This window comes from Vidua macroura, chromosome 25, assembly GCF_024509145.1.
Source record: "Vidua macroura isolate BioBank_ID:100142 chromosome 25, ASM2450914v1, whole genome shotgun sequence".
Classification (NCBI taxonomy): Eukaryota; Metazoa; Chordata; class Aves; order Passeriformes; family Viduidae; genus Vidua; species Vidua macroura.
Window position 1 is genome coordinate 1971774 of NC_071595.1, and position 27589 is coordinate 1999362.

The 27589-nt window shown below is 56.8% G+C and overlaps 4 protein-coding genes across 11 annotated transcripts; 2 read left to right on the forward strand and 2 right to left on the reverse strand.

Moving 5' to 3' along the window:
- The first annotated feature begins 662 nt into the window (after positions 1–662).
- On the forward strand, positions 663–4820 carry LOC128819109 (myotubularin-related protein 9-like). 5 transcript variants are annotated; one of them, XM_053999052.1, is made up of 12 exons: positions 663–850; positions 1314–1500; positions 1685–1744; positions 1910–2018; positions 2170–2295; positions 2363–2536; positions 2979–3196; positions 3276–3437; positions 3518–3659; positions 3739–3959; positions 4043–4194; positions 4313–4820. In XM_053999052.1, exons 2-12 carry the CDS (start codon positions 1319–1321, stop codon positions 4546–4548), a joined length of 1782 nt encoding a protein of 593 aa, XP_053855027.1. In that variant the 5' UTR covers positions 663–850; positions 1314–1318; the 3' UTR covers positions 4549–4820. The 5 variants fall into 5 exon arrangements, with proteins under 5 accessions (XP_053855027.1, XP_053855028.1, XP_053855029.1 ...); XM_053999053.1 differs by having other exon boundaries at positions 3844–3959; XM_053999054.1 differs by lacking the exon at positions 2363–2536.
- An 830-nt stretch (positions 4821–5650) lies between these two features.
- On the reverse strand, positions 5651–14636 carry EIF3I (eukaryotic translation initiation factor 3 subunit I). 2 transcript variants are annotated; one of them, XM_053999068.1, is made up of 11 exons: positions 14541–14636; positions 14224–14316; positions 14052–14139; positions 13524–13589; positions 9549–9698; positions 8414–8541; positions 7471–7581; positions 7094–7183; positions 6588–6661; positions 6324–6416; positions 5651–6028 (listed from the first exon to the last, which is right to left on the reverse strand). In XM_053999068.1, the coding sequence occupies exons 1-11, from the start codon at positions 14541–14543 to the stop codon at positions 5947–5949; spliced, it is 978 nt and encodes a 325-aa protein (XP_053855043.1). In that variant the 5' UTR covers positions 14544–14636; the 3' UTR covers positions 5651–5946. The 2 variants fall into 2 exon arrangements, with proteins under 2 accessions (XP_053855043.1, XP_053855044.1); XM_053999069.1 differs by having other exon boundaries at positions 14499–14581.
- A 12-nt stretch (positions 14637–14648) lies between these two features.
- Positions 14649–19041, forward strand: TMEM234 (transmembrane protein 234). Its single transcript, XM_053999078.1, has 5 exons — positions 14649–14672; positions 16567–16772; positions 17793–17859; positions 17982–18074; positions 18639–19041. Exons 1-5 carry the CDS (start codon positions 14660–14662, stop codon positions 18698–18700), a joined length of 441 nt encoding a protein of 146 aa, XP_053855053.1. The 5' UTR covers positions 14649–14659; the 3' UTR covers positions 18701–19041.
- Positions 19042–24049: 5008 nt separating this feature from the next.
- CCDC28B (coiled-coil domain containing 28B) lies at positions 24050–27513 on the reverse strand. 3 transcript variants are annotated; one of them, XM_053999073.1, is made up of 6 exons: positions 27360–27513; positions 26319–26561; positions 26086–26240; positions 25046–25200; positions 24911–24933; positions 24050–24184 (listed from the first exon to the last, which is right to left on the reverse strand). In XM_053999073.1, the coding sequence occupies exons 2-6, from the start codon at positions 26471–26473 to the stop codon at positions 24133–24135; spliced, it is 540 nt and encodes a 179-aa protein (XP_053855048.1). In that variant the 5' UTR covers positions 26474–26561; positions 27360–27513; the 3' UTR covers positions 24050–24132. The 3 variants fall into 3 exon arrangements, with proteins under 3 accessions (XP_053855048.1, XP_053855047.1, XP_053855049.1); XM_053999072.1 differs by having other exon boundaries at positions 26319–26524; positions 27360–27419; XM_053999074.1 differs by lacking the exon at positions 27360–27513 and adding an exon at positions 27089–27208.
- Positions 27514–27589: the final 76 nt, after the last annotated feature.

A 27589-nucleotide genomic window follows, 5' to 3' on the forward strand; every position in this document is an offset into this window, starting at 1 on the left:
GAGGAGACTCCCCGTTCCCGGACGGAGCCTTCACCGGGCACGGAGGAGCGGGAATGATTTATCCCCGGGCTCACCCGCCCCTCCCCGCTTCTTGGGGGGGGCCCAAAAAAGCCCGAGGAAGGAAAAAGAAACGGAGGGGGGGGGAGCCCACGGGGGGCAGCCAGGGTCCCGCACCCGGACGGGACCTTAAGGTGGAGCCGCGTCCGGATCTGTCCCGTGCCACCTCTCCCCTGCCCGCGGGGCTCCAGGGGCAGCGGAGGTGGCTCAGGGGTCTCACCTGCATCCCCGGGTCCCACCTGCTCCGTGCGTGCCCACCCCCGTCCCCTCCAGCCCCCCCAGAGTAGCCCCCAAATCCCCCGCGTGCTCCCCCCGCGCTGCTCTCGAGTCCCGCTGTCCCCTCGCGTGTCCCTTCCCACGCCCCCCCCCGTGTCCCCTCGCTGTCGCACCGCACGCAGTGACCCCCCCCAGCCCCAGCTCCAGCCCCGGGCATCGCCGCGTCCCTCCGGGCCGGGCCACCTTAAACCCGACATCCGCCGGCCGGGCCGGGCCGGGCCGGGCTGTGCGGGGACATCGCCACCCCCCGCTTCCACCCCGAGGTGCCCGAACTGCCCGAGGTGCTCCTGCACCCCCGAATCCCCGCCCTCGCACCCCCAGCTCTCCCGCTGGCACCCCAGATCCCCCCTCCTTGCGCCCTGAGACTCTTCCTTGCGCCCCAAGGAAGAGTCTTGCACCCAAATTTGTCTGCTTGAACCCAAAATTCCCTCTTGCAACCCCGAAAGTCCTCTCTCCTTATGGCCAGCGCTTCCCTGCTGGCACTCTGAGGTGCCCGCCTGCCACCCAGCCCGAGCAGGTAAGCAGAGGTGTGGCCGGGGCAGGAGCGCCGCCACCCTCCTCCTCCTCCTCCTCCCCTGCCCCGTCCCCCAGCCCCGGGGGTGGCTTTGGGGACAGCAGAGCCCGTGGGGACGCTGGCAGCCGGCTCGTGTCGGGGCCGGTAACGGGGGTGCCGCCCAACGCGGCGGGGAAGGACCGGGAGCTGCTCCCCGCGATCCCCGTTCCCCCCCGCAAAAACCCCCTCCAGCACAGCCGGTACTGGGGAGACTGCAGCCAGCTCAGCCGCCCGTGCCTCAGTTTCCCCACTGCCTGGCGGAGGGCGCGTGGCACTGCCGCGCGCTGGAGGTGACAGCGTCAACACGGAGAGGGGACAGCCCCGCAGGGCGCCGCGTGACGCGCAGGGAAGGGGTTTCCAGGCGGGCCGAGAGCTGCAGGATTTCCCCTTTTTCCCCTGCCGTCCCTCCCCGGCCGGGCCGAGGCAGCGCCCATGGAGTTCTCGGAGCTGATCAAGACGGCGACGGTGGAGGACGTGCTGCTGTCGCGGCCGGGGCTGCCCGCGGTCCGGGGCACCCTGTGCATCACCAGCCACCACCTGCTGCTCTCCTCCTGCCCCCGCGGCGACCTGGAGCTCTGGCTGCTCATCCGCAACGTGGACGCCGTGGAGAAAAGGTGGCCTTGTCCCCAGGGCTGTCCCTGTCCCTGTCACCCCTGCCTGAGCTGGAGGATCCCCCCCACCCCCGCCTTTCTCCCGGTGGGCGCCCCACGGGCACCGCGCTGCCCCGCCCGGCCGTGTCCTTCCTCTTCCTCCCGGCCCACGCGGGGCAGGGCGGGCATTGACTCCTCTCCTCCCCAGAGTGCAGAATTTAGGCTGGTACCAACCCCCCCGGACTGGCGGCTCCCTGCGGGACACCAGGTTTGGCTTTTTTGGCTCTCCCGCCTCTGCCACCCACCCACCCACCGGGCTGCGGTGGCACACGAGAGCCCGGAGTCCGGCACAGCCCCCGGGGGGAGAGGGCAGCTCGGAGCTGTCCCCGTGTGTCCCCCAGCCAGCCCTGACCCCCCCCGTCCCGTCCCGCAGGGTCTCCGGCTCCTCCGGCACCATCACGCTGCGCTGCAAGGACCTGAAGGTGCTGCAGCTGGAGATCCCGGGCATGGAGGAGTGTCTGAACGTGGCCAGCTCCATCGAGGTGAGCAAAGGGTTGGCCGGGGGAAAAGCGCCGCCGTGTTTGCTCTGGGTCTGGCATTAAGCGGGTAAACACGCGGCTCCGGCAGCGCTGGCGCACGGCCACCGTGGCAGCCGCGGTGCCCCTGAGCAGCCCGGCGTGCCCCCCGCCGCAGGCGCTCTCCTCGGTGGACTCGGTGATGATGATGTACCCGTTCTTCTACCGCCCCCCGAGCCTGCGGCTGCAGCAGGGCTGGCACCTGTGTCCCCCCGAGCGCCACTTCCAGCAGGTCGCCTCGCAGGTGAGCCCGCCCGGGAGGGACCCGGCGCCTCCCCCGCGCTCTGCCGCTGATGTCGCCTCTCCCCCAGACGAGCCAGTGGCGGCTGAGCACCGTGAACCGCGACTTCAGCGCCTGCCCGTCGTACCCCCCCGCCGTGATCGTGCCCGCGGCCGTGGGCGATGACACCGTGGCAAAGGCGGCGCGGTTCCGGCAGGGCGGGCGCTTCCCCGTCCTCAGCTACTTCCACCCCAAAAACGGCACCGTGAGTCCGTGCCGCCCCTCTGCCAGCCCGCCCTGCCCCCCGGGCCTCTCAGAAAGGGGGATTCCATCTTCATAGGATCCCAGAGCTGGGTTGGAAAGGATCCTAAAGCTCATCCAGTGCCACCCCTGCCATGGCAGGGACACTTCCTGCTGTCCCACGTTGTTCCAAGCCCTGTCCAACCTGGGCACTGCCAGGGATCCAGCTGCTCTGGGAAAGCCATTCTGGCCCCTCCACACCCTCCCAGGGAACAATTCCCAATTGCCAGTATCCCACCCATCCCTGCCCTCTGCCAGTGGAAGCCATTCCCTGTGTCCTGTCCCTCCATCCTTTGTCCCAAATCCCTCTGCAGCTCTCCCGGAGCCCCTTTAGGCTCTCTAAGCTCACCCTGGAGCTTTCTCTCCTCCGGGCTGGACATTCCCAGCTGTCCCCCCCCGTCCCCCAGGCCCTGCTCCGCAGCAGCCAGCCCCTGACCGGGCCCAACCGGCGGCGGTGCCGCGAGGACGAGAAGCTCCTGGGGACGATCCTGGCCGAGGGCGAGCGGGGCTTCGTCATCGACACGCGCTCGGCGCAGGCGGCCAGGCAGGCCCGCATGAGCGGCGGCGGCACCGAGCCCAAATCCTCCTACCCACAGTGGCGGCGGCTCCACCGCGCCCTGGAGAGGTGAGGGCTGGCTGCTGTCCCCCCCCCCAACCCCGTGTGACACGGGGACCCCTCCACACACCTCCGTGCCCTCTGCCAGGGGCCGCCCGCTGCAGGAGAGCTTCGCCAAGCTGGTGGAGGCGTGCGGCGAGCCCGCGCCCAGCATGGAGCGCTGGCTGGGCCGGCTGGACGGCAGCCGCTGGCTGAGCCACGTCAAGGCCGCCCTGAGCACGGCCTGCCTGGCTGCCCAGTGCCTGGACAGGTGAGGGGGGCTGCGCCTTGCCCGCCTTTCCCCTTGGCCAGGCCCCTGGTGTGGGCTGAATGCTGGCGTCACCCCGGCAGGGAGGGCTGCAGCGTGCTGGTGCACGGCGCGGAGGGGACGGACACCACGCTGCTGGTGACGGCGCTGGCCCAGCTCATCCTGGACCCGGCCTGCCGCACGCTGGAGGGATTCCAGGGGCTGCTGGAGCGGGAATGGATCGAGGTGAGCGCTGTTCTGAGGAGGGCGGGGATCCCAGGCTGGCTGGGCGCCCTCAGCCCAGCTCCCCGTGCGGGTCCCGCAGGCCGGGCACCCCTTCCAGCTGCGCTGCGCCCGCTCCGCCTCCTCCCACGCCCGAGGGAAGCAGGAGGCGCCCACCTTCCTCCTCTTCCTCGACTGCGTGTGGCAGCTGAGCCGGCAGTTCCCCTTCTCCCTGGAATTCGGGGAGCAGCTGCTCCTCACCCTCTTCGACAACGCCTACGCCTCGGCCTACGGCACCTTCCTGTGCAACAACGAGAGGGAGAGGTCGGTGTGTGACCCCTCCTGTCACGGCGTAGGTGACACCAAAGCCTGCTGGGGACTGGAATGCGCCCCACCTGTCCCCCCAGGAGCCTGTGTAAGGTGAAGGAAAGCACACACTCGCTGTGGGCCTGGCTGAACCAGCCTGAGGAGAAGCAGAAGTACCTGAACCCTCTCTACTCGCACAACCCCCTGGTGATCTGGCCCTCCGTGGAGCCCCAGAGCATCCAGCTGTGGCAGGGTGAGCGGGATCCTCCCAAAATCCACCCGCAGCTCCCAGCTGGGCTGGCTCAGGAGAAGCTGCTCTGCCCTTCCCTCTCTGACAGGGCTGAGATAACCCCCAGCCCCTTCCCTCCCAGGTTTCTTCCTTCGCTGGATCCGTCCTTCCCAGCACCTGGATGAGGCCTGGGTGGAGATCCGGAGGTTGGTGGAGGGAAACAGCTCCTCCATCAAGGAGGGAAACAGCTCCTCCATCAAGGAGGGAAACAGCTCCTCCACCAAGGAGAGCACAGGGAAAAGGCTGAGCCAGTCCCTCCCCGAGCCCCCGGCTGGGACAGAGAACGACGCTGAAGCCTGGACAGCTGGGACAAGGTGACACTGGATCTTCCCATGGGAAGGGCTGTGCAGGACACAGAGCCCGTGGACAGCTCTGGGAGAGGGGACAGAGCCTCTTTCCCAGCCTTTAGCTGCCCACCCTGAGCTGGTTTCAGTAAATCTCTCTCCCAGCCCCTGCCTGAGTCTTGCTCTTCCATAAGGGAGCTGCTCCTTCCCACTGGGATTGCAGCAGTGCCCGTGGATGGCTCTGGAGCTAAAGGGCAGCAGATCACACAGAAAACCCAGCAGATCACACCAAAAAACACCAGCAGATCAAAAAACCCTCAGATCACACCAAAAAACCCACAGCAGATCACACCAAAAAACCCACAGCAGATCACACCAAAAAACACCAGCAGATCAAAAAACCCTCAGATCACACCAAAAAACCCCAACAGATCACACCAAGAAAACCCCAACAGATCACACAGAAACCCTCAGATCACACCAAAAAACCCACAGCAGATCACACCAAAAAACCCACAGCAGATCACACCAAAAAAACCCAACAGATCACACCAAGAAACCCCAACAGATCACACCAAGAAAACCTCATAAGATCACACAAAAAACAAACACTCCCCCCCAAAATCACAAAGGCTGCAGCCTCGGTGCTGTGCCAGCAGCTCCGAGCCAGGAGCCAGCCTGGGAATTCTGCCCTTGGGCCCAGTTTTGAGGAAGGAAAGAGAAAAAAAAAAAAAAAAAACCAAAAAAATAAAAAACAAACCACCCCTCTGGAGAGACAGGAGGGTGAGGATCTGCAGCAGGAGCTCCCAGGGAGGAAATAACTGTTCCATGAGGGAAGCTGGCTCGGGGTCAGCCCAGCAGATAAACAGAGCGGCGGGGCCGGGCGCGTGCGTGGCAGCTGGAAAACAATTCCTGGCTGCTGCACTTCCAGCTTTTTCACACTTCAGGGCAGGGCCTGAGGCTGTGGAGCCTCCCTGGGAAGGAGTTCATGGATGGGCAGAGGTCCCAGGAGGAGCAGCAGTGCTCCACGGGTGTGGAACAAAGCACTGACAACTGAGCTGGGAAAGCAAAGTCCTTGGGTTAATTTTGGTCCAGATGGGGAAAACCAACCTAAAAAAAAAACCCCACAGAGGTGCTTTTCCTTGTGTTTAGAAAAGATTTCTATTTATTTCCTCTTTTTTTTCCCCTCCCCTGGTTTATAAATATGCCCAGCAGGCAGGCAGCCAACCCAGTTCCCTTCACTCTTGTTCCAGTAAAAGCCATTCCTGCCCTTTGGAGCTGCTGGAGTTCCCACTTCCCCAACTCCCCACAGCCCCCAAAATCGCTGCCAAGAACAACTTCAGGCCTTTCCAACAGTCCTGTGGTGGAGCCCCTGGACTGGGCAAGGGGTTGGAGAAGGGAAAAGAAGAGGAGAGGAGAGGGAAATTCTCCTTCAGGCTTCAAACTCGAACTCGAAGTACTGGGGATCGAAGTAATGGATGCGGACGTAGCCATCCTCACCCCCACTGCTGTAGCTGCAGGGAGGAAAGGGAAAGTCAGGAATGCTGCTGGCAGCAAAGAAGGGGAAGTCTGGCCTCACCACCCCCTCCTGAAACTGATACAGGAATCACAAAGGGGAAAAAAAGGATCAGTGACGTGGCCCAAGTGTGGGGCAGGGTGTGAGTGACCCCCTGGGCTGGCTCAGAACGGGAGAATTCAGGTGCTGGTTCCATTCCCACCACAGAAATCCCCTGAGTCTGGTCATATCCCAGTTAAAAAGTGGGATTGGGTGGACTGGGGATGCTGCAAGGTCCCCAGGGAGGCTCTCACCTCTTCCCATCAGGGTGGAAGGCGACGCTGTTGATGGGCCCGAAGTGCCCCTTGACTCTGCCAAACTCCTCCTCGAAAGCCAAGTGGAAGAACCTGGGAGGAGGAAGATTGAAATTGTCACAAGCCCAGCAGGGACATAACAAAACAAAAAAAAGGAGCTCCTCCAGCACTGCCAACTTCCCAAAAGAAAGGGAAGAGCAATCCTTGGGATGTCAGGAGTGCTCTGGGTGAGGATTTGGCCCAGCCAGAGGGAAAAGGACCAACCTGGCCTCGAATTTGCCAATCCTGGTGGAGGTCGTGGTCACATCCATGGCCTCCTGCCCTCCACCCAGCACCACCTGCAGGGGAGAGAAACCAGAGAAATCCCAGCCCTTCAGTGCTTCCCTGTGGGATTTAGGGAATCCTGGGATCACCGAGGTTGGGAAAGACCTCCGAGATCAAGCCCAACATTGGTCCCCACCTTGAAACCAGTTTAGAGCAGTGAGTGCCAGGTCTAGAGGTTCCCTGGACACCTCAAGGGGTGGTGACTGCCTCCAGCACTTCCCATTAATCCCAGAAATCCCACAAATCCATCAGCAGCCCTCCAGACCCTCTGAGGAATTCCCACCTCTCTTACACAATTGATCAGAGGACACCAAACTTTCCTCCCAGTGCCTGACCCAGCAAAATTCCCCAGGCTCATTCCAGAGTCCTGGTTTTAGGCTGGACTGGGAACTCTCACAGTGCAGGAATCACAGGATTGGTGACACCCTGAGGGAGCTCATCCTTACGTGGTCAAAAATGGGGGAAAGGGCGGCAGAATTCACCGGCCGCTCCGTCCGGAACGTCTTCAGGTGCTGCAGGGATGTGCAGTCAAAGAGCTACGAGGGAAAAAGGAGAAATTCATGAATTAGCTCCAGACCAGGAGCCTCACCTGCATGGATGTTCCCTCTTGCAAGCTCAAATCCCAAAAATATTCCCCCCAGAAAGGGAAATCTCCCACCTTCCAGAGGCGACAAACTGCAGACGTTCCATGGAAATACCCAAATATTTCATTCTCAGAGCTTGCCTGTTTGTTTAGCACCTCCTCTTCCTCACTGAACATTCCCAAGCAGCAAAACTCCCCCTGAGCAGAGATCCTGGCAGGAAATCTCCAGGAGAAGCTCACCTTGGCTGTGTTATCCTTGGAAGCAGTGATGAACATGGTCATGTCCCGGGAGGTCTGGATGTCGTTGATTTGCTTGGTGTGCTCCTTGATATTCGACAGCTGCTCCCCTGACTGGAGGAGAAGAGGAATTTTCAGGGAGTTGGGAAGTGATTCCCTCACTAAAAACAACATGGAATAGAATCCTGGAGTGCTCTGGGTGGGAATTTAGGGATGGATTGAGTTCCACATCTCTGCGCTGTGTCAATTCCAGCCTCGCTCAGGGGAGACTCAGATTTTAAAAGGGAAGAGGAATTTTCAGGGAGCTGGGAAGTGATTCCCTCATTAAAAACACCTTGGGAGAACATGGAACGGACACTGGAATGCTCTGGGTGGGAATTTAGGGATGGATTCAGTTCCACAGCCCTGCACTGAGGTGCCACTTCCAGCCTGGCTTGGGGAAGCCTCAGATTTTAACAAGGGGAGGGGGAAAAGGAGTTTTCAGGGAGCTGGGAAGTGATTCCCTCCTTCAAAACACCCTGGGAGAACATGGAATAGAATCCTGGGAGAACATGGAACAGAATCCTGGGAGAACATGGAACAGAATCCTGGAATGCCTTGGGAGGGAATTTAGGGATGGATTCAGTTCCATGTCCCTGCTCTGTGTCACTTCCAGCCTTGCTCAGGGAGACTCAGATTTTAACAGGGAAGAGGAATTTTCAGGGAGCTGGGAAGTGATTCCCTCACTAAAAACAACATGGAACAGAACCCTGGAATGCTCTGGGTGGGAAGAGAATTTAGGGATGGATTCAGTCCCACATCTCTGTGCTGTGCCAATCCCAGCCTCACTCAGAGCAGCCCCATATTTTAATGATCCTTGCTGAAGCTGCTGTTTGGAGCCCCAAATCCCACATTCCAGCCCCAAATCCCCCCAGGAATGCTGCTCCAGCCTGCCCCAGGCCCTGACCTTGGCACTGAACTGGTTGAGCTCCCCATTCTCGTGGCCAGCAATGATGAACTCCCCGAGAGGGCCCCACACGGCGCTGGTGATCTTGGAGTCGCTGCAGGGAATCTTCATGTAGGGCTCGTTGTTCTCTGTGGGAAGGAGCCAGCAGCCACCCTCAGGGACTGCACCCACCTCTGTGCTTTTGTGTCCCCTGCTCAGCTGGGATTTGGGCTCTTCCAGCATTCCAAGGGGAGATTCATTGGGGATTTGGGCTTTTCCAGCATTGCAAGGGTGGATTCCTTGGGGATTTGGGCTTTTCCACCATTCCAAGGGTGTTTTCCTTGGTGATTTGGGCTTTTCCACCATTCCAAGGGTGGATTCCTTGGTGGTTTGGGCTTTTCCACCATTCCAAGGGTGGATTCCTTGGGATTTGGGCTTTTCCACCATTCCAAGGGTGGATTCCTTGGTGGTTTGGGCTTTTCCACCATTCCAAGGGTGGATTCCTTGGTGATTTGGGCTTTTCCAGCATTTCAAGGGTGGATTCCTTGGTGATTTGGGCTTTTTCCACCATTCCAAGGGTGGATTCCTTGGTGATTTGGGCTTTTCCAGAATTTCAAGGGTGGATCCCTTGGTGATTTGGGCTTTTCCAGAATTTCAAGGATGGATTCCTTGGTGATTTGGGCTTTTCCAGAATTTCAAGGATGGATTCCTTGGTGATTTGGGCTTTTCCACCATTTCAAGGGTGGATCCCTTGGGGATTTGGGGTTCTCCACCATTCCAAGGGTGGATCCCTTGGTGATTTGGGGTTCTCCACCATTCCAAGGGTGGATTCTTTGGTGATTTGGGGTTCTCCACCATTCCAAGGGTGGATTCCTTGGTGGTTTTTATTTGTGGAGCTCAGGGGCAGCATTTTGCTGTTCCCAAAGGAACCCCACAGGGAAGGGGGGGAAGGAATTGTGTCCTTGCTGATGTGATCACCCCCCAACCACTCCCAGCCACTCAACAAAGAGATTTTTTTTTGGTTTTTTTAGGGAAGCATCTCCAGTGCTCCATCCCTGGAAGTGCTGGAGCAATTCGGGCCAGGGGAAGGAACGGGGTGAGATTGAACCCCAAAAAGCTGTGTGGGATCACTGAGGGAGATTCCCTGGCCCCTCACCGATCTGGCTGGGGTCCCTGAGGTCGAAGAAGCTGACGAAGCACTGGTAGCCCATCTGCTTATCCGTGGAAAACATGATGATGTTCCCTCCGAAGTCGAAGCCGCACGTCCTGACGGCCGAGCTGGTCTTCACCAGGGCCAGCTGCTTCCCTGGGGGAGCACAGGGGGACAGGAGGGAGGTGATGGCAGGGAGCTGGGAACTCGTCCCCTCACTCCAAACTGACTGGGAGGTCAGGGACTGGAGCCTGGAGTGCTCTGGGTGGGAATTTAGGGATGGATTCAGTTCCACACCCCTGCACTGAGGCGTCACTTCCAGCCTTGCTCAGGGGAGAGTCAGATTTTAACAGGGAAGAGGGGTTTCCATGGAGCTGGGAAGTGATTCCCTCACTAAAAACACCTTGGGAGAACATGGAACAGAATCCTGGGAGAACATGGAACAGAACCCTGGAATGCTCAGGAATGGAATTTAGGGATGGATTCAGTTCCATGTCACTGCTCTGTGTCACTTCCAGCCTCGCTCAGGGGAGTCTCAGATTTTAACAGGGGAGGAGAAGAGGAATTTTCATGGAGCTGGGAAATGATTCCCTCATTAAAAACACCTTGGGAGATCATGGAGTGGAATCCTGAAATGCTCTGGGTGGGAATTTAGGGATGGATTCAGTTCCACAGCCCTGCACTGAGGCGTCACTTCCAGCCTTGCTCAGGGGAGACTCAGATTTTAACAGGGAAGAGGAATTTTCAGGGAGCTGGGAAATGATTCCCTCACTAAAAACACCTTGGGAGAACATGGAACAGAATCCTGGGAGAACATGGAACAGAACCCTGGAATGCATTGGAAGGGAATTTAGGGATGGATTCAGTTCCATGTCACTGCTCTGTGACACTTCCAGCCTTGCTCAGGGGAGACTCAGATTTTAACAGGGAAGAGAAATTTTCAGGGAGCTGGGAAATGATTCCCTCACTAAAAACACCTTGGGAGATCATGGAGTGGAATCCTGAAATGCTCTGGGTGGGAATTTAGGGATGGATTCAGTTCCACAGCCCTGCACCGAGGTGCCACTTCCAGTCTTGCTCAGAGGAACCTCAGATTTTAACAGGGGAGGGGAAAAGGAATTTTAAGGAGCTGGGAAATTATTCCCTCATTAAAAATAACATGGAACAGAACCCTGGAATGCTCTGGAATGGAATTTAGGGATGGATTCAGTTCCATGTCCCTGCTCTGTGACACTTCCAGCCTCACTCAGGGGAGACTCAGATTTTAACAGGGAAGAGGAGTTTTCAGGGAGCTGGGAAATGATTCCCTCATTAAAAACACCCTGGGAGAACATGGAATAGAATCCTGGAATGGAATTTAGGGATGGATTCAGTTCCATGTCACTGCCCTGTGTCACTTCCAGCCTTGCTCAGGGGAGACTCAGATTTTAACAGGGAAGAGGAATTTTCAGGAAGCTGGGAAAGGTTTTCCTCATTAAAAATAACATGGAACAGAATCCTGGAATGCTCTGGGTGGGAATTCAGGGACGGATTCAGTTCCATGTCCCTGCTCTGTGTCACTTCCAGCCTTGCTCAGGGGAGACTCAGATTTTAGCAGGGAAGAGGGGTTTCCATGGAGCTGGGAAATGATTCCCTCACTAAAAATGACACAGGACAGAACCCTGGAGTGCTCTGGGTGGGAATTTAGGGATGGATTCAGTTCCATGTCCCTGCTCTGTGTCACTTCCAGCCTCACTCAGGGGAGACTCAGATTTTAACAGGGAAGAGGGGTTTCCATGGAGCTGGGAAATGATTCCCTCATTAAAAACACCTTGGGAGAACCTGGAATAGAACCCTGGAATGGAATTTAGGGATGGATTCAGTTCCACATCCCTGCTCTGTGTCACTTCCAGCCTTGCTTGGGGAGACCCAGATTTTAACAGGGAAGAGGAATTTTCAGGGAGCTGGGAAAGGTTTTCCTCATTAAAAATAACATGGAACAGAATCCTGGAATGCTCTGGGTGGGAATTCAGGGACGGATTCAGTTCCATGTCCCTGCTCTGTGTCACTTCCAGCTTTGCTTGGGGAGACTCAGACTTTAGCAGGGAAGAGGGGTTTCCATGGAGCTGGGAAATGATTCCCTCACTAAAAATGACACGGGACAGGACCCTGGAGTGCTCTGGGTGGGAATTTAGGGATGGATTCAGTTCCACAGCCCTGCTCTGTGTCACTTCCAGCCTCACTCAGGGGAGACTCAGATTTTAAAAGGGAAGAGGAATTTCCAGGGAGCTGGGAAGTGATTCCCTCACTAAAAAACAACTTGGGAGAACATGGAACACAACCCTGGAATGGAATTTAGGGATGGATTCAGTTCCATGTCCCTGCTCTGTGTCACTTCCAGCTTTGCTTGGGGAGACTCAGACTTTAGCAGGGAAGAGGGGTTTCCATGGAGCTGGGAAATGATTCCCTCACTAAAAACAACACAGAACAGGACCCTGGAATGCTCTGGGTGGGAATTCAGGCACGGATTCAGTCCCACATCTCTGTGCTGTGCCATTCCCAGCCCAGCAGGGCCGGCACAGAGCTCAGGGATGATGGCAGGGCCAGCAGCAGGGGGGGAGGCACTCCCAGCTCTCCTCGTGGAATGCTTGGGCTTGGAAAAGCCCTTCCAACAGCACCCCCAGCTCCAGCCAGCCCTTCCCCGCATCCTGTCCCTCCGTGGAGAGCCAACTTCTGCTTCTTCTGACCAGCGGAGCAAAATGCATCAAACAATTCTTTTACTGGCTTGAGCTGCATGATCGGAGCCACCAGCAACTGTCTCCTCACTGCCCTGCAGGGCACGGATCTCCTTCTTACCTGTCCTTCTCTGAGCTTTCAACTTCTGGTCAAGAAACTGATCGAGAAATCCATCAACTTCTGATCAAGAAACTGATCAACTTCTGATCAAGAAACTGATCAACTTCTGATCAAGAAACTGATCGAGAAATCCATCAACTTCTGATCAAGAAACTGATCAACTTCTGATCAACAAACTGATCAACTTCTGATCAAGAAATCCATCAACTTCTGATCAAGAAACTGATCAACTTCTGATCAAGAAATCCATCAACTTCTGATCAAGAAATCCATCAACTTCTGATCAAGAAACTGATCAACTTCTGATCAACAAACTGATCAACTTCTGATCAAGAAATCCATCAACTTCTGATCAAGAAACTGATCAACTTCTGATCAAGAAATCGATCAAGAAATCCATCAACTTCTGATCAAGAAATCCATCAACTTCTGATCAAGAAATTGATCAACTTCTGATCAAGAAACTGATCAACTTCTGATCAAGAAATTGATAAAGAAATGGATCAACTTCTGATCAAGAAATCGATCAACTTTTGATCAAGAAATTGATCAACTTTTGATCAAGAAATCGATCAAGAAATCGATCAACTTCTGATCAAGAAATTGATAAAGAAATGGATCAACTTTTGATCAAGAAATCAATAAAGAAATTGATCACCTTTTGATCAAGAAATTGATAAAGAAATCGATCAACTTTTGATCAAGAAATTGATCAACTTTTGATCAAGAAATCGATAAAGAAATCAATCAACTTTTGATCAAGAAATTGATAAAGAAATTGATCAACTTTTGATCAAGAAATTGATCTTTTGATCAAGAAATTGAAAAAGAAATTGATCAACTTTTGATCAAGAAATTGACCAAGAAATCGATCAACTTTTGATCAAGAAACTGATAAAGAAATCGATCAACTTCTGATCAAGAAATGCCTTAATTTCCCTGGTTTTTTTTTCAGTGAGGCACCACCTGCTTTGCTTCTTGTCCTACCTGCTGTGAGGTCTTGACTGAACTTAACAGAGCTCCCTCACCAGCTCCAGGATGTGACCCTTTTATCACCCTTGGCACTCTCTGAACCCAACACGTGCACAAAGGGAAGTCCCCCCCAGGCTCGGGAGTGTCCCAGGGCAGCTTTTTGCCGTTCCTCACCTGTCTCACAGTCCCACAGGCGGCAGCTGTTGTCTGCAGAGCCCGTCAGGACGTGCCTGGTGTCCCCTGGGCCAGCACTAAGGGAAAATCAGCCCCAAATTTCCACTGCCTGGGCACTTAAAGGATGTTGCTGCACCCAAAAATTGATTTTTAGATTTTTTTTTTGAGGGGGGGGATCCAGCCCAGGAAAGGCAACACAGAGCCCAAGAGCTCCCGTTGCAAAATCCCGTGAAATTTTAAAGGAAAGGCTGAGTTTGTTGCATTTTGCCCACATTTTTATCCCTGCTGCCCGTGGGGAATCTTCCCAAATATCCAGGGAAGCAGCATTGAAATATCCTTCGGGATGTTATCCCAAATGGAAAACCACCCAAAGGGTGGGAAAAGAAGAGGCAGCACAAGAGTGAGCTGCTCCTCTTTGAGAGGGAAATGAGGAGCGGCCGGGAGGAATCGCCGGGAATGATTCAGCCGCTAAAACATGGAATAAAACCGGTTTTTTTGGTTTTTTTTTGGGGGGGGATCAAAGGATACAGTCGGCATCCACACACCACACAGCTCCCGTGTGCCCATTGTAAGTTCCCAACCTCTCGCCATTCACCGAATACCAAACATTGACAATCTGCGAGGGGGCAAAATTTAAAAAAAAAATTAATTAATTATATGAAAAAATTAACGTTCATTAGCGGCGGTGGGGAGCACTCACGGGATCCTTGGCCACGGTGAACAGCAGGTCTCCCTCGCGGTTGTATTTGATCTGAGTGATGGAGCGCTCGTGGCCTTGCAGCAGGATGGGCTTCTGTAATTAATGATTAAATAATTAATGAGCGGCGGGAGGGAAATGGGGGGGAGGATGGGGGGGGGGGCGAGCGCGGCCCCCGGTCCGGGGCTCCTGGGACGCGGGGGGGCGGCCAAGCCGCCCCCCCGCGTCCCAGGAGCCCCGGACCGGGGGCGTGGAGCCGCTAAATCATCGGTGGCGACCAAAAATCGCGAGCCACGAGCCCGTGGCGATCCCGATCTCACCATGGCGGCCACGCTGAGGCGTGAGGGGGGGCGGCACTTCCGGGATGGCGGCGGCGCGGCGGAAACGCGTCACCGTCTCCATGGCAACCGAGCGACTTCCGGGTAAAGCAGGAAGTGCCATGGCGACCGTGGGTGAGTGGCGGGGGAAGCGATGGCGGCGGGGAGGATTTGTTTGGGAAGCGGGGGGAAAATGTGGCTGAGGGGAGAGCCTGAGGGTTGAGGGGGTGGTGGAGAGGGGAAGGAGCCTGGGGATCCGGCGGTCCCGCGGGCGGGGACAGCGGGCTGCTCCCAGCGCCGTCCGGCCGGGCCTTGGGCACTGCCCGGTGCTCCCCGGAGCAGAGGCTGGGCAGAGTTAAAGAAATAAAGCAAGGATTTATTAAAAGCCCTTTACAGGACGCACCTTGGGCAGTGCAAGAGCCCGGCCTTGGCTACACCCAGAGTCAGGAGTTTCACACTTTGTATAAGTTTTGTTCCATTTCCATGCTGGGTTCATTGCCCAGTTCCAGCTCCAGGCGGTGCAGCCCCATCCTCCCAGGCTGCTCTCCTCCATCCCCTGCTGTTTGCACTTCTGGGGCTGAAGCTGCAGCGCTGTGCTGGGCTCTGGGGCTGCAGAAGGATTGCTCTGTGTGCCTGAGCTGTGAGCAGAGCTGCTGGCACTCTGGGTGGAGTTCGGAGTCACAAACCCAGGCCGTGCAGAGCCTGGGAAAGGGGAGAGCAGAAGCTGAAGGCATCGGGGGGGCTGAGCCTGGGCTGGCTCCACGGCTCTGATCCCGATTCCCAGGGCTGATCCCGGGTTCCCTGGCTGATCCTGATTCCCAGGGCTGATCCCGGGTTCCAGGGCTCTGATCCCGGGTTCCCTGGCTGATCCCGATTCCCAGGGCTGATCCCGATTCCCAGGGCTGATCCCACAGCTCTGATCCCACTGTTCCATAGCTCTGATCCCAGGTTCCCTGGCTCTGATCCCGGGTTCCCTGGCTGATCCCGGTGTTCCAGGGCTGATCCCACAGCTCTGATCCCGATGTTCCAGGGGCTGAGGCTGGGCTGATCCCATGGCTCTGCTCCCGCTGTTCCATGGCTGATCCCGTGTTCCATGGCTGATCCCGATTCCCAGGGCTGATCCCACAGCTCTGATCCCGATTTCCAGGGGTTGATCCCACAGCTCTGATCCCACTGTTCCAGAGCTGATCCCGGTGCTCCAGGGCTGATCCCACAGCTCTGATCCCGGTGTTCCAGGGCTGGCTCCATGGCTCTGATCTCGGTGTTCCATGGCTCTGATGCCGAGGTTCCAGGGGCTGATTCCATGGTGCTGATCCCAATGTTCCAGAGGCTGAGGCTGGGCTGATTCCACAGCTCTGATCCTGATGTTCCAGGGGCTGATCCCAATGTTCCATAGCTCTGATCCCGGGTTCCAGGGCTGATCCCACAACTCTGAGCCCGCTGTTCCAGGGCTCTGATCCCGGGTTCCATGGCTGATCCCGGGTTCCCTGGCTCTCATCCCGGGTTCCCTGGCTCTCATCCCGGGTTCCCTGGCTCTCATCCCGGGTTCCATAGCTCTGATCCCGGGTTCCATAGCTCTGATCCCGGGTTCCAGGGCTCTGATCCCGGGTTCCCTGGCTCTCATCCCGGGTTCCCTGGCTCTCATCCCGGGTTCCAGGGCTCTGATCCCGGGTTCCATAGCTCTGATCCCGGGTTCCAGGGCTCTGATCCCGGGTTCCATAGCTCTGATCCCGGGTTCCCTGGCTCTCATCCCGGGTTCCCTGGCTCTGATCCCGGGTTCCATAGCTCTGATCCCGGGTTCCATAGCTCTGATCCCGGGTTCCCTGGCTCTCATCCCGGGTTCCAGGGCTCTGATCCCGGGTTCCCTGGCTCTGATCCCGGGTTTCATAGCTCTGATCCTGGGTTCCCTGGCTCTGATCCCGGGTTCCATGGCTGATCCCGGGTTCCAGGGCTCTGATCCCGGGTTCCCTGGCTCTCATCCCGCGTTCCCGGGCTGCCCGTGCGGCTCTGACTGTGCTGTTGCCCGCAGGGCAGGCGCTGGCGCTGGCGCTGGTGGCCACGCTGTGGGGCACCACGGGCCCGTTCCTGCGGGCGGCGGCGGCGGCGGGCACGGAGGAGCCGCGGGGCACGGAGGAGCCGCGGGGCACGGAGGAGCCGCGGGGCACGGAGGAGCCGCGGGGCCGGGGCCTGCGGCGGCTGCTGGCCGAGCTGCGCTTCCTCAGCCTCAACTGCAGGGTGAGAGTCCCTCCTTCGCCGGGCTCCTTCCCAAAACTCCAACAGCCCCACTTCCTCATCCTCAGGGGGTCAATCCCGCAGAATTCCCACCTCTCAAACCCCTGTGCCAGCACATTTCTCTCTCTCTCTCTGGATTTTTATCATAGAGGAGCACAGAGAGAAAGAAAGAGAAAATTTCTATTCTGCTCCTTGTTTTTCCCCTTGTGGAATGTGCTTGGAGAATTGTTTACCTGGGGTGATTCTTGGTTGGATTCTGGTGAGGATTGTTTGGGGCTGGTGGCCAATCCAACCCAATCCAATCCAATCCAACCCAACCCAATCCAACCCAATCCAACCCAATCCAATCCAATCCAATCCAATCCAATCCAATCCAATCCAATCCAACCCAACCCAACCCAATCCAATCCAACCCAATCCAATCCAATCCAATCCAATCCAATCCAACCCAACCCAACCCAATCCAACCCAATCCAACCCAATCCAACCCAACCCAACCCAATCCAATCCAATCCAATCCAATCCAATCCAATCCAATCCAATCCAATCCAATCCAATCCAACCCAATCCAACCCAATCCAATCCAATCCAACCCAATCCAACCCAACCCAACCCAATCCAACCCAATCCAACCCAATCTAATCCAATCCAATCCAATCCAACCCAATCCAAGCCAATCCAATCCAACCCAATCCAACCCAATCCAATCCAATCCAATCCAATCTCTAGAGAGGGTCACAAGTTGGGAGTTAGATATGGGAGTTAGAAAAAGTAGGTTTGTAGTTTTAATATCTCCTTTAAATAGTACATTAATGTATTTTAGCACAGTTATAATAAAGAAACCATTCAATTTCTGAGCTGCAGTCACACATCAGCATTTCTGCCCCTGGGTTCACCTGAATTCACAATAACCCCCCCGAGCCTGTGGCTGGGGTGAGCTCAGGGGTTGGCACTGGCACCCCCAGGTGCCCCCTTGGGGGTGCCAGGGTGGGGACCCTCACCCAGCTCTGTGTTCTCCTGCAGTACCTGGTGCCCTTCCTGCTCAACCAGGCTGGATCCCTCCTCTTCTACCTCACCTTGGCCTCCGCAGGTCAGCTCCTGCTGCTTTTTTTTTTGGGATTTTGTGGCTCGGTGACCCGGCCAAACAGCAAGCAGCTCCCTTGGAATAATCCCAAATAAAGCGAATTTCTCCACTTGGAACTTGTATTTCAGAGCTGTCCCTGGCAGTGCCACTCTGCAACTCCCTGGCTTTGATTGTGACCCTGGTGACTGGGAAAATCCTGGGAGAGGACATTGGTGGCAAACGTGAGTCCCACTCCAAGCATTTCCTCAAGAAATCAGCTTTTACTGGATTGAGATTTGATTTTTAATGTGGGGGATTTGATTTGCAATGTATAGTTTAATTTATAATGTATAATTTAATTTGTAATATATTCTAAATTTTTTTATAATTAATTTATAATATATAATTTATAATGTATAATTTAATTTCTAATCTGGTCTGAAGACACCAAACACCACACAAGGCTTGAAATGGGTCACAGCAGCTTTGGTTGCAGGACCTGAAAGGGAATTGAAACAGATTTTTGGGCAGGGCTGGTGAATTTAAAGCCAGAACTGGCTGTTTTAAGCTGAAACAATTTATAGGCTTGAGCTTTTCCCTCAGGCCATGAATAAAATGCCCACCATGGAAAAGAAGTGGCCCAAAAGCCCCCAGAAATCAACCTGCCCTGCTCAGGTGGTCAGCAAAAAGCAGGAAATTGGGAAATTTCAAACTCCAGGACCTGTGAAACCAAGTGGAGCTTGTTGTTTGAGGCAGATTCCCAGTTTATCCCGATTTATTTGTTCCTGATCTGTTCACTCCCACAGGAGCCATGGCAGGAATGCTGCTCACCATGCTGGGCGTGTCCCTGTGCCTGGCTGCGGCCTGAGGGAGCAGCAGGAACTGAGCCAGGGCAGCAGGAGCTGATCCAGGGCAGCAGGAGCTGCTCCAGGGCAGCAGGAGCTGATCCAGGGCAGCAGGAGCTGATCTAGAGCAGCAGGAGCTGATCCAGGGCAGCAGGAGCTGATCCAGGGCAGCAGGAGCTGATCCAGAGCAGCAGGAGCTGATCCAGGGCAGCAGGAGCTGATCCAGGGCAGCAGGAGCTGATCCAGGGCAGCAGGAGCTGATCCAGGGCAGCAGGAGCTGCTCCAGGGCAGCAGGAGCTGATCCAGGGCAGCAGGAGCTGATCCAGAGAAGCAGGAGCTGATCCAGGGAAGCAGAAGAAGTTGATCCAGGGCAGCAGAAGAAGTTGATCCAGGGAAGCAGAAGCTGATCCAGGCCAGCAGGAGCTGATCCAGGGCAGCAGGAGCTGATCCAGGGCAGCAGGAGCTGATCTAGAGCAGCAGGAGCTGATCCAGGGCAGCAGGAGCTGATCCAGAGCAGCAGGAGCTGATCCAGGGCAGCAGGAGCTGATCCAGAGCAGCAGGAGCTGCTCCAGGGCAGCAGGAGCTGATCCAGGGCTCCTCCCCCGTTCCTCAGGGGGCTCCTGGCTCAGTCCCACCTGGGAAGGAGTTTTTGGGATGGCCAAAGACATGGATTGCTTGCCCTGAGTGCCAGGGTGGCCCCGGTGCAGGGACAGCCAGTTTTGTGCCTTAAGGGGGGGTTTGGTGGCTCTTTGAAGACCACAGGGATTCAATTGTCTTGTCCAGCAATGGAGGGGTAAGAAATGGTTCATAAATTATCCAGTGTGACCTCCTGGCACTGATGGATTTTTGATAGCCCAAAGCCTTCTGACCACCCCAAAAGCCTTCAACCAGCCCTTCACTGAGCCCAAACCCTTCCAGCCACCCTAAACCCTTCCAAGCAAGCCCTCACTGAGCTCACACCCTTCTGCCAAGCCCAAAGCAAACCCTTCTGGCCACCCCAAACCCTTCTGACAACCCCAAACCCTTCTGGCCACCCCAAACCCTCCCGTGCATCCTCCTGAGCACCTCAAACCCTCCTGGGCACCCCAAACCCTCCTGTGCACCCTCCTGGGCACCCCAAACCCTCCTGAGCACCCCAGACCCTCCTGTGCATCCTCCTGAGCACCCCAAAAGCCTTCAACCAGCCCCTCACTGAGCCCAAACCATTCCAGCCACCCCAAACCCTCCTGTGCATCCTCCTGAGCACCCCAAACCCTTCTGACAACCCCAAACCCTCCTGGGCACCCCAAACCCTCCTGAGCACCCCAAACCCTCCTGGGCACCCCAAAGCCTCCCTGCTGAGCCCAGCCCCGTTTCCATGGATGCAAAGGCAGCAGCAGGAAGCTGTGGCCACATCCAACACCCCCAGAGCACCAGGAAGCACAGGGCTCTTTGATCCTCCAGGATCTGCTCCTGGTCCAGGAGCAGCCAGCAGGTTGCCACCAGCATTTCTGGATCAGCAGCTCGTGTGCCCCCCACCCCAGGTGCTGTCACCTCCCTGTCCTGTCCTGGACACCTCCTCCTCAGCCATGGACACACCTGGAGAAATCAGGGGGCCAGGCAGGAACAGGCTCAGCATCAGGAAAAGTTTCTTTATTCCCAAAAAATAAAAAGAATTGCAGAGCAGAAGGATCCAGGGAACCACAGCACCACGTGGGAAGTCCCTTTCTGAGGGACCTGGAATGTCCCTGAGCTGAAGGAATTGACAAAGCACCAGGTCCTTTCCTGCCTCTGGCCCACGAGACAATTCCAGAGGCAGAGGAAAGGCAGGAATGAGCCTCATCCCAAGGATCAGTGGGACAGGCCCTCCCTGACTGCACAGCACAGCCAGGGAAGTGTCAGTGCTCACTTGCACAGCCTGGGCACTGCAGATTGCCAGCTGGAAGGCAGAGCTGCGTGCCAGGAGCTCCTTCCTGCAGCTCCACTCCAGCTCCACACAGCCCCAGCAGCACCACTGGCACTGCCAACCCTGCCATTCCCACCTGGAGCACCCAGCTCAGCCACCTCCCACCACCCACGTGGGCACAGCTCCCTCCAGGGCTGATCCTGCTCGGAGCAAACGTCCACAAAAGATTTGTTGCATTTTTTTTTTTTGCATGCCAGGGAGGCTCAGGGCTGCTGCTGCAGCAGCTGCAGGGCCTCTCCCCAGCAGTGCAGGAATTCAGGAATGCTGCTGCCATGGTGGGGAATTCCCAGCTTCTGCTTCAGCAGCAGGAACTGCCAGAGACACAAAACATAAAGGTCTGCTTTCTATTCTCTTTGGTGTTCCTTTGTATTTTCTTTTATGTTTTTTATTTCCTCTTATATTGTCTTTTAAATTTCTTTACATTTTTATATTGTCTTTGATATTTCTTTAGATTTTCTATTCTCTTTTATATTGTCTTTGATATCTCTTTGTATTTTCTTTCTATTATTTTCTTTTATATTTTCTTTGATATTCCTTTACTTTTTCTTTGATATTCCCCTATATTTTCTTAGATAATCCTCTCTATTTTCTTTGATATTTCCTTTACATTTTCTTTGATATTCCTTTCTATGTTCTTTGATATTCCTCTGTATTTTCTTTGATATTCCTTTCTATTTTATTTGTCATTCCTTTCTATTTTCTTTATCATTCCCTTCTATTTTATTTGCTACTTCCTCTCTATTTTCTTTGCCATTCCTTTCTATTTTCTGTGCTATTTCCTCTCTATTTCCTTTCTATTTTCTTTGCCATTCCTCTCTATTTTCTTTGCCATTCCTCTCTATTTTCTTTGATATTTCCTTTCTATCTTCTTTGCCATTCCTTTCTATTTTATTTGTTATTTCCTCTCTATTTTCTTTGCCATTCCTCTCTATTTTCTTTGCCATTCCCTTCTATTTTCTTTATCATTCCCTTCTATTTTCTTTGCCATTCCCTTCTATTTTCTTTGCCATTCCCTTCTATTTTCTTTGCCATTCCTCTCTATTTTCTTTGCCATCCCTCTCTATTTTCTTTGCCATTCCTCTCTATTTTCTTTGCCATTCCTCTCTATTTTATTTGCTATTTCCTCTCTATTTTCTTTGCCATTCCTTTCTATTTTCTTTGCCATTCCTTTCTATTTTCTTTATCATTCCCTTCTATTTTCTTTGCCATTCCCTTCTATTTTCTTTGCCATTCCCTTCTATTTTCTTTGCCATTCCCTTCTATTTTCTTTGCCATTCCTCTCTATTTTATTTGCCATTCCTCTCTATTTTCTTTGCCATCCCTCTCTATTTTCTTTGCCATTCCTCTCTGTTTTCTTTGCCATCCCTCTCTATTTTATTTGCCATTCCTCTCTATTTTATTTGCCATTCCTCTCTATTTTCTTTGCCATTCCTCTCTGTTTTCTTTGCCATTCCTCTCTGTTTTCTTTGCCATCCCTCTCTGTTTTCTTTGCTGTTTCCCCTCTGTTTCTCTTGCCCCCCAAGCCCCCCCGAGCCCCTCACCTGTTTCCTGCTGGCCAGGGCCTGCTGAACCCACAGCAGCTCCAGCAGGAGCTGCTCCCTGCGCTCCTGCAGCTCCCATCGGGGCAGCCCCCGCAGCTCCTGGGGGATTCCTACACCCCAAAAAACAAAACCCACAAGAACCCCAAAGATCAGCACAGTGGGAGCTGCTCCAGCACCCCCAAATCCTCCCCCACAAAAAATCCCGCTGCTCACCCGGGCGCTCGCTGCTCTGCACATCCCCCTCCTCCTCCTCCTCCTCCTCGGGGCTTGCAGCAGCTGCACCCCCCGAATTTTGGGGGTTTTTGGGGTTCCCAAAGAGCAGGGGGGATGAGAGGGGGGTGTTCCCCCAGCTGCCACCAGCAGCTGCCTTATCCTTTGTTTTCCTGGGAATGGTCTCGTTCTCCGCGGCCTCCGCCGGGTCCCGGGGATTCCCTGGGGAGGGCTGGATGAAGGGAAAGAGGGGGTTAAAAAAAATCATAATGTTGTGGGGAAATGGTGAGGAAAATGTTAAGAAAAAAGGGAGAAAGTCTAAAAAAAAATATGAGGGGAATAGGGAGACAATATAGAGAAAATAGGGAGAAGATATGAAGAAATATCAAAGAAAACATAAAGAAAACAGGGAGAAAATATGAAGAAAATAGGGAGAAAATGTAAAGAAAACAGGGAGAAAATATAAAGAAAATAGGGAGAAAATATAAAGAAAATAGGGAGAAAGTATAAAGAAAATAGGGAGAAAATACAAAGAAAATACAAAGAAAATAGGGAGAAAAGATAAAGAAAATAGGGAGAAAATAGAAAGAAAATAGGGAGAAAATATAAAAACAATAGGGAGAAAAATATAAAGAAATATCAAAGAAAATATAAAGAAAATAAGGAGAAAATATAAAGAAGGATCAAAGAAAATATAAAGAAAATAGGGAGAAAATATAAAGTAAATAGGGAGAAAAGATAAAATAGGGAGAAAAGATAAGGAAAATAGGGAGAAAATAGAAAGAAAATAGGAAGAAAATAGGGAGAAAATATAAAGAAACAGCAAAGAAAATATAAAGAAATAGCAAAGAAAATATAAAGAAATATCAAAGAAAATATAAAGAAACAGCAAAGAAAATATAAAGAAATATCAAAGAAAATATGAAAGAAAAGAGGTGTGGAAGGAAGATTCTCTGGGGCAGGGCCCGGGGAATCACCTGGGCCGCGCCTGGAGCGACAAATCCTGCCGGGGCCGGGCCGGGGCCGTGCTGCCGGCCGGGGTCACACGGTGAGCCGCGATCGGTGCCGGTGCCGCTCCCGGTGCCGCTCCCGGTGCCGCTCCCGGTGCCGGTGCCGGTGCCGCTGCCGGTGCCGCTCCCGGCGCCGGTGCCGCTGCCGCGCTGCTCCCGGAGCTCGCGGCCGAAGCGCGGCCGCTGCAGGACGCGGCCGCTCCAGCGCAGCTGCCTCAGGTCGCCCTCGATCTCCAGCACCGCGGCCTCGAACTCCTCCCGCACGCTCCGGAGCCGCCTCCGCAGCAGGAACCCCCTGGCACAGGCCTGGCACGGCGCTGGAACCGAACCGCACCGGCACCGAGCGCCGGCTGCAGCATCCCCCCGCGCCCAGATGTGCCCAGATGTGCCCAGATGTGCCCAGACGATGTTGCCCTCACGGCCGCTCCAGATGCGCCACCCCAGGGTCTCACCCCCAAGTGCCCCATCCGCCTTTCCTTCTCCCCAGCCCCGCTCCCCCGCCGGCCCCGCGTCCCCCCCCGGGCCCGTCCCGCACCTGCAGCCGGGTCACGGCGCGGAGGAGCCGCCGCCGCTCGGCCTCGGCCCCGGCCCCGGCCCCGGCCCCGGCCCGCGGGCCCAGCACGGCCGCCATGGCCCCGCCGCCGCCTGCTGACGTCATCGGGCCGCGACCGCCGCCGCCATGGCGGGGGGGGCCCGGCCGGGCCCGGTTCCGGGGCCCGGGGATGGCGGGGACGGGGACAGGGCCGGGGTCAGGGCGCCGCGTCCTCGGGGTCCGAGCTCTCGGCCAGGTGCAGCTTCTGTCTGAGAGCGGGTCAAGGGGAAGCGCCAGCAGCGTCACTGGCACCAGTGTCATTGTCACTACTGGCATTGCCACCACCGTCCCTGCCACCACCGTCCCTGCCACCACTGCTACTGTCACCATTGCCACTGTCACCATCATCACGGTCACCACCGTCACTGCCACCACTGCCACCACTGTCACTGCCACCACTGCCACTGCCACCATTGTCACTGCCACCACTGCCACTGTCACCATCATCACCGTCACCACTGTCACTGCCACTGCCATCACTGTCACGGCCATCACCATCACCACTGGCACCATTGCCACCCACCACCACCATCAGTGCCACCCCTGCCAGAGCCACTGGCACCCCTGCCACTGCCACTGCCACCCCTGCCACTGCCACCCCTGCCACTGCCACTGCCACCCCTGCCACTGCCACCCCTGCCACTGCCACCCCTGCCACTGCCACTGTCACCCTTGCCACTGCCACCCCTGCCACTGTCACCCGTGCCACTGCCACTGTCACCCCTGCCACTGCCACTGCCACCCCTGCCACTGCCACCCCTGCCACTGCCACTGCCACCCCTGCCACTGTCACCCCTGCCAGTGCCACTGCCACCCCTGCCACTGTCACCCGTGCCACTGCCACTGCCACCCCTGCCACTGCCACTGCCACCCCTGCCACTGCCACCCCTGCCACTGCCACCCCTGCCACGGTCACGGTCACCAGCCAAGGATACATGGAGCTGCTGAGCTCTTCCAGCTGTGGGAGCAAAGGCAGAGGCTGAGGGAGCGGAGGGGACGCCGGGGTGCCGCAGGGCGGGCAGGGGACAGGGGGACACAGCGTGTCACAGTGTCACAGGGGTGACGCTCACGTGTGCCAGCAGCTGGTCCAGGTTCCTGTCGGCCGCCGCCTTCTTCTGCTCCTCGGGCAGCTCCTCCACGCACACGTCCAGCCCGAAGTGGAGCCGCGCCAGCTTCTCCTGCATCTCCCGCACGTGCTCCAGCTGCTCGAAGGAGCACTCCTTCCCTGGGGCACCCGGAACGTTCCAGCACGTCCCTGCCGCCCTGGGCAGGACCAGCACAGCCCCAGAGCACCTTCCCTGTGGATCAACCCCACCTACACCTGCTCTATGGATCCGTCATCCATCATCCATGGATCCATCATCCATCATCCCTGGATCCATCATCCATGGATCCATCATCCATCATCCATCCATCCATCATCCATGGATCCATCATCCATCCATCCATCATCCATCATCCATCATCCATCCATCCATCATCCATCATCCATCATCCATGGATCCATCATCCATCATCCCTGGATCCATCATCCATGGATCCATCATCCATCATCCATCATCCATCATCCATGGATCCATCATCCATCCATCCATCATCCATCATCCATCATCCATGGATCCATCATCCATCCATCCATCCATCCATCCATCCATCCATCCATCCATCATCTGTCCATCCATCATCATCATCATCCATCATCCATCATCCATCCATCATCCATCCCCCAGTCCATTCCCTCCCTATGGATCCAACATTTTCCCCATCCCACCCCTTCCCCGTGGATCCAAAATTCCCCACCCTCAAAATTCCCCCATCTGCTCCTTCCCTGCCCATCCCATCCCATCCCATCCCATGGATCCCATCCCATCCTATCCATCCCATCTCACCCCACCCCACGCCATGCCATCCATCCCATCCCATCCCATGGATTCCATCCATCCCATTGATCCCACCCCACCCTATGGATCCCACCCCATGGATCCCACCCCACCCCATCCCATCCCATCCCACAAATCCCATCCCCTTGATCCCACCCTACCCCATGGATCCCACCCCATGGATCCCACCCCATGGATCCCACCCCATGGACCCCACGCCCCTCCCTCACCGAACGCCTGCAGCTTTCCCGAGTGGAAGTCGCTGAGGAGGCTGAGCAGCCCCCGCTCCATCTCGCACACGTCGGACACGTCCGTGAGGAAGCTGTGCTGGAGCGGGGCCCCCCGGGACGCCCCCGCGCCCGCCCGCGCCCGCTCCTTGCTCGCCCTGCGCGGGGAACGCGGCGTTGGCACCGGCCCGGCGGCTGCCCCGGGCTCCCCCCGGCTCCCCCCGGGCCGCACTGACCGGCGGGGCCGCGGCCGCTGCCGGGGCGAGGGCAGCGCGGGCAGCGGCAGCGCGAAGGACGTGCTCTTGCTCGGGGGCAGCGGCCGCGGGGCCCCGGCGGGCAGCGGCTGGGCCAGGCAGCTCTGGGGGCTCCGCTTCTTCCTCCGCTCCTCCATGGCCGCGGCTGCGGGGGCTGCGGGGGCTGCGGGGGCTGCGGGACCGGGACCCTGCGTGCCACGGACACGGCGCCTGGAGGCTCCTTCCCTGCACGGAGATGACGGCTCGGGGAGAGGACGCGGCTGCCCGGGACACGGCGGGAGGGCTCGGGGAGCCCCGGGACAGGCGGGGACAGTGAGGAGCTGGCGGAGCCCCGGGACAGGGAGGGGGAACAGTCAGGGGCACCGGGACCCCCAGGTTAAGGAGTGACACCCACGGCCACCGCGAGCCGCACCGGGGCTCGGTGGCGGCGGGAGGACCGGAGCAGGAGCTCCGCTCCCGGGGGGCTCCGCTCTCTCTCCGCGCCCGGAGCATCCCCGCAGGAGCTCGGCCGGGGCCTGAACCGCAGCCGCAGCTCCGGCCGGGCCCCGTCTCTCGATGGAAAAGAGGATTTCGGCCCCGAACCCCCCCGGCGAGAGCGGAGCACATGGGAACCGTCACCCCTTTGTCCCGCCGAGCCCCCCCCGGGCCCCGCGCGGCGCTGGGACGGGGCAGCTCTGGGGGCTGCGGAGCCCCTTTGTCCCCTTTGTCCACAACCTCCGGCCGCCGTCCGGAGCGCCACGGCCGGGACTGACCTGCGCCAGGCCCGCTCCGGCCTCCGGGAGCCGATGGACACCCCGAGCCCGCCGGACACCGTCCGCACAGCCCGGGATTTGCATTTAAAGGGAAAGGGAACTCCCTCCAGGCTCCGCCGGACAGCGGCTGCCCGCAGGATCCCCGGACGTGACCCCGGGATCAGCTCCGGGATCAGCATCCCGCAGGACCGGGAATGCGGCGGGATCCGGTCCCCGAGCCCGCGGAGCCCCCGGGACGTTCCCGCCACCCCCTCCCGGCCCCGGGCTTTACCCCGAGTCCTCTCCGGTGTCACCGCGGCGCCGCAGGATCCGTCCCTGCTGGAAGGAGCCGGGAAGGGCCTCCAGCCCTGGCGCAGGGCCGGGATTAAGCAAGTCCCGTTCCCCCCCCCTTCCAGCCCGAGCGCGGCTGCTCCTGTAAATCCCGGATTTTTAACCGATCCTGGACATTTTGGAGCCGATGGGGACACAAGGGACCAGCCGGGAGGGGAGGGGTTGATACCC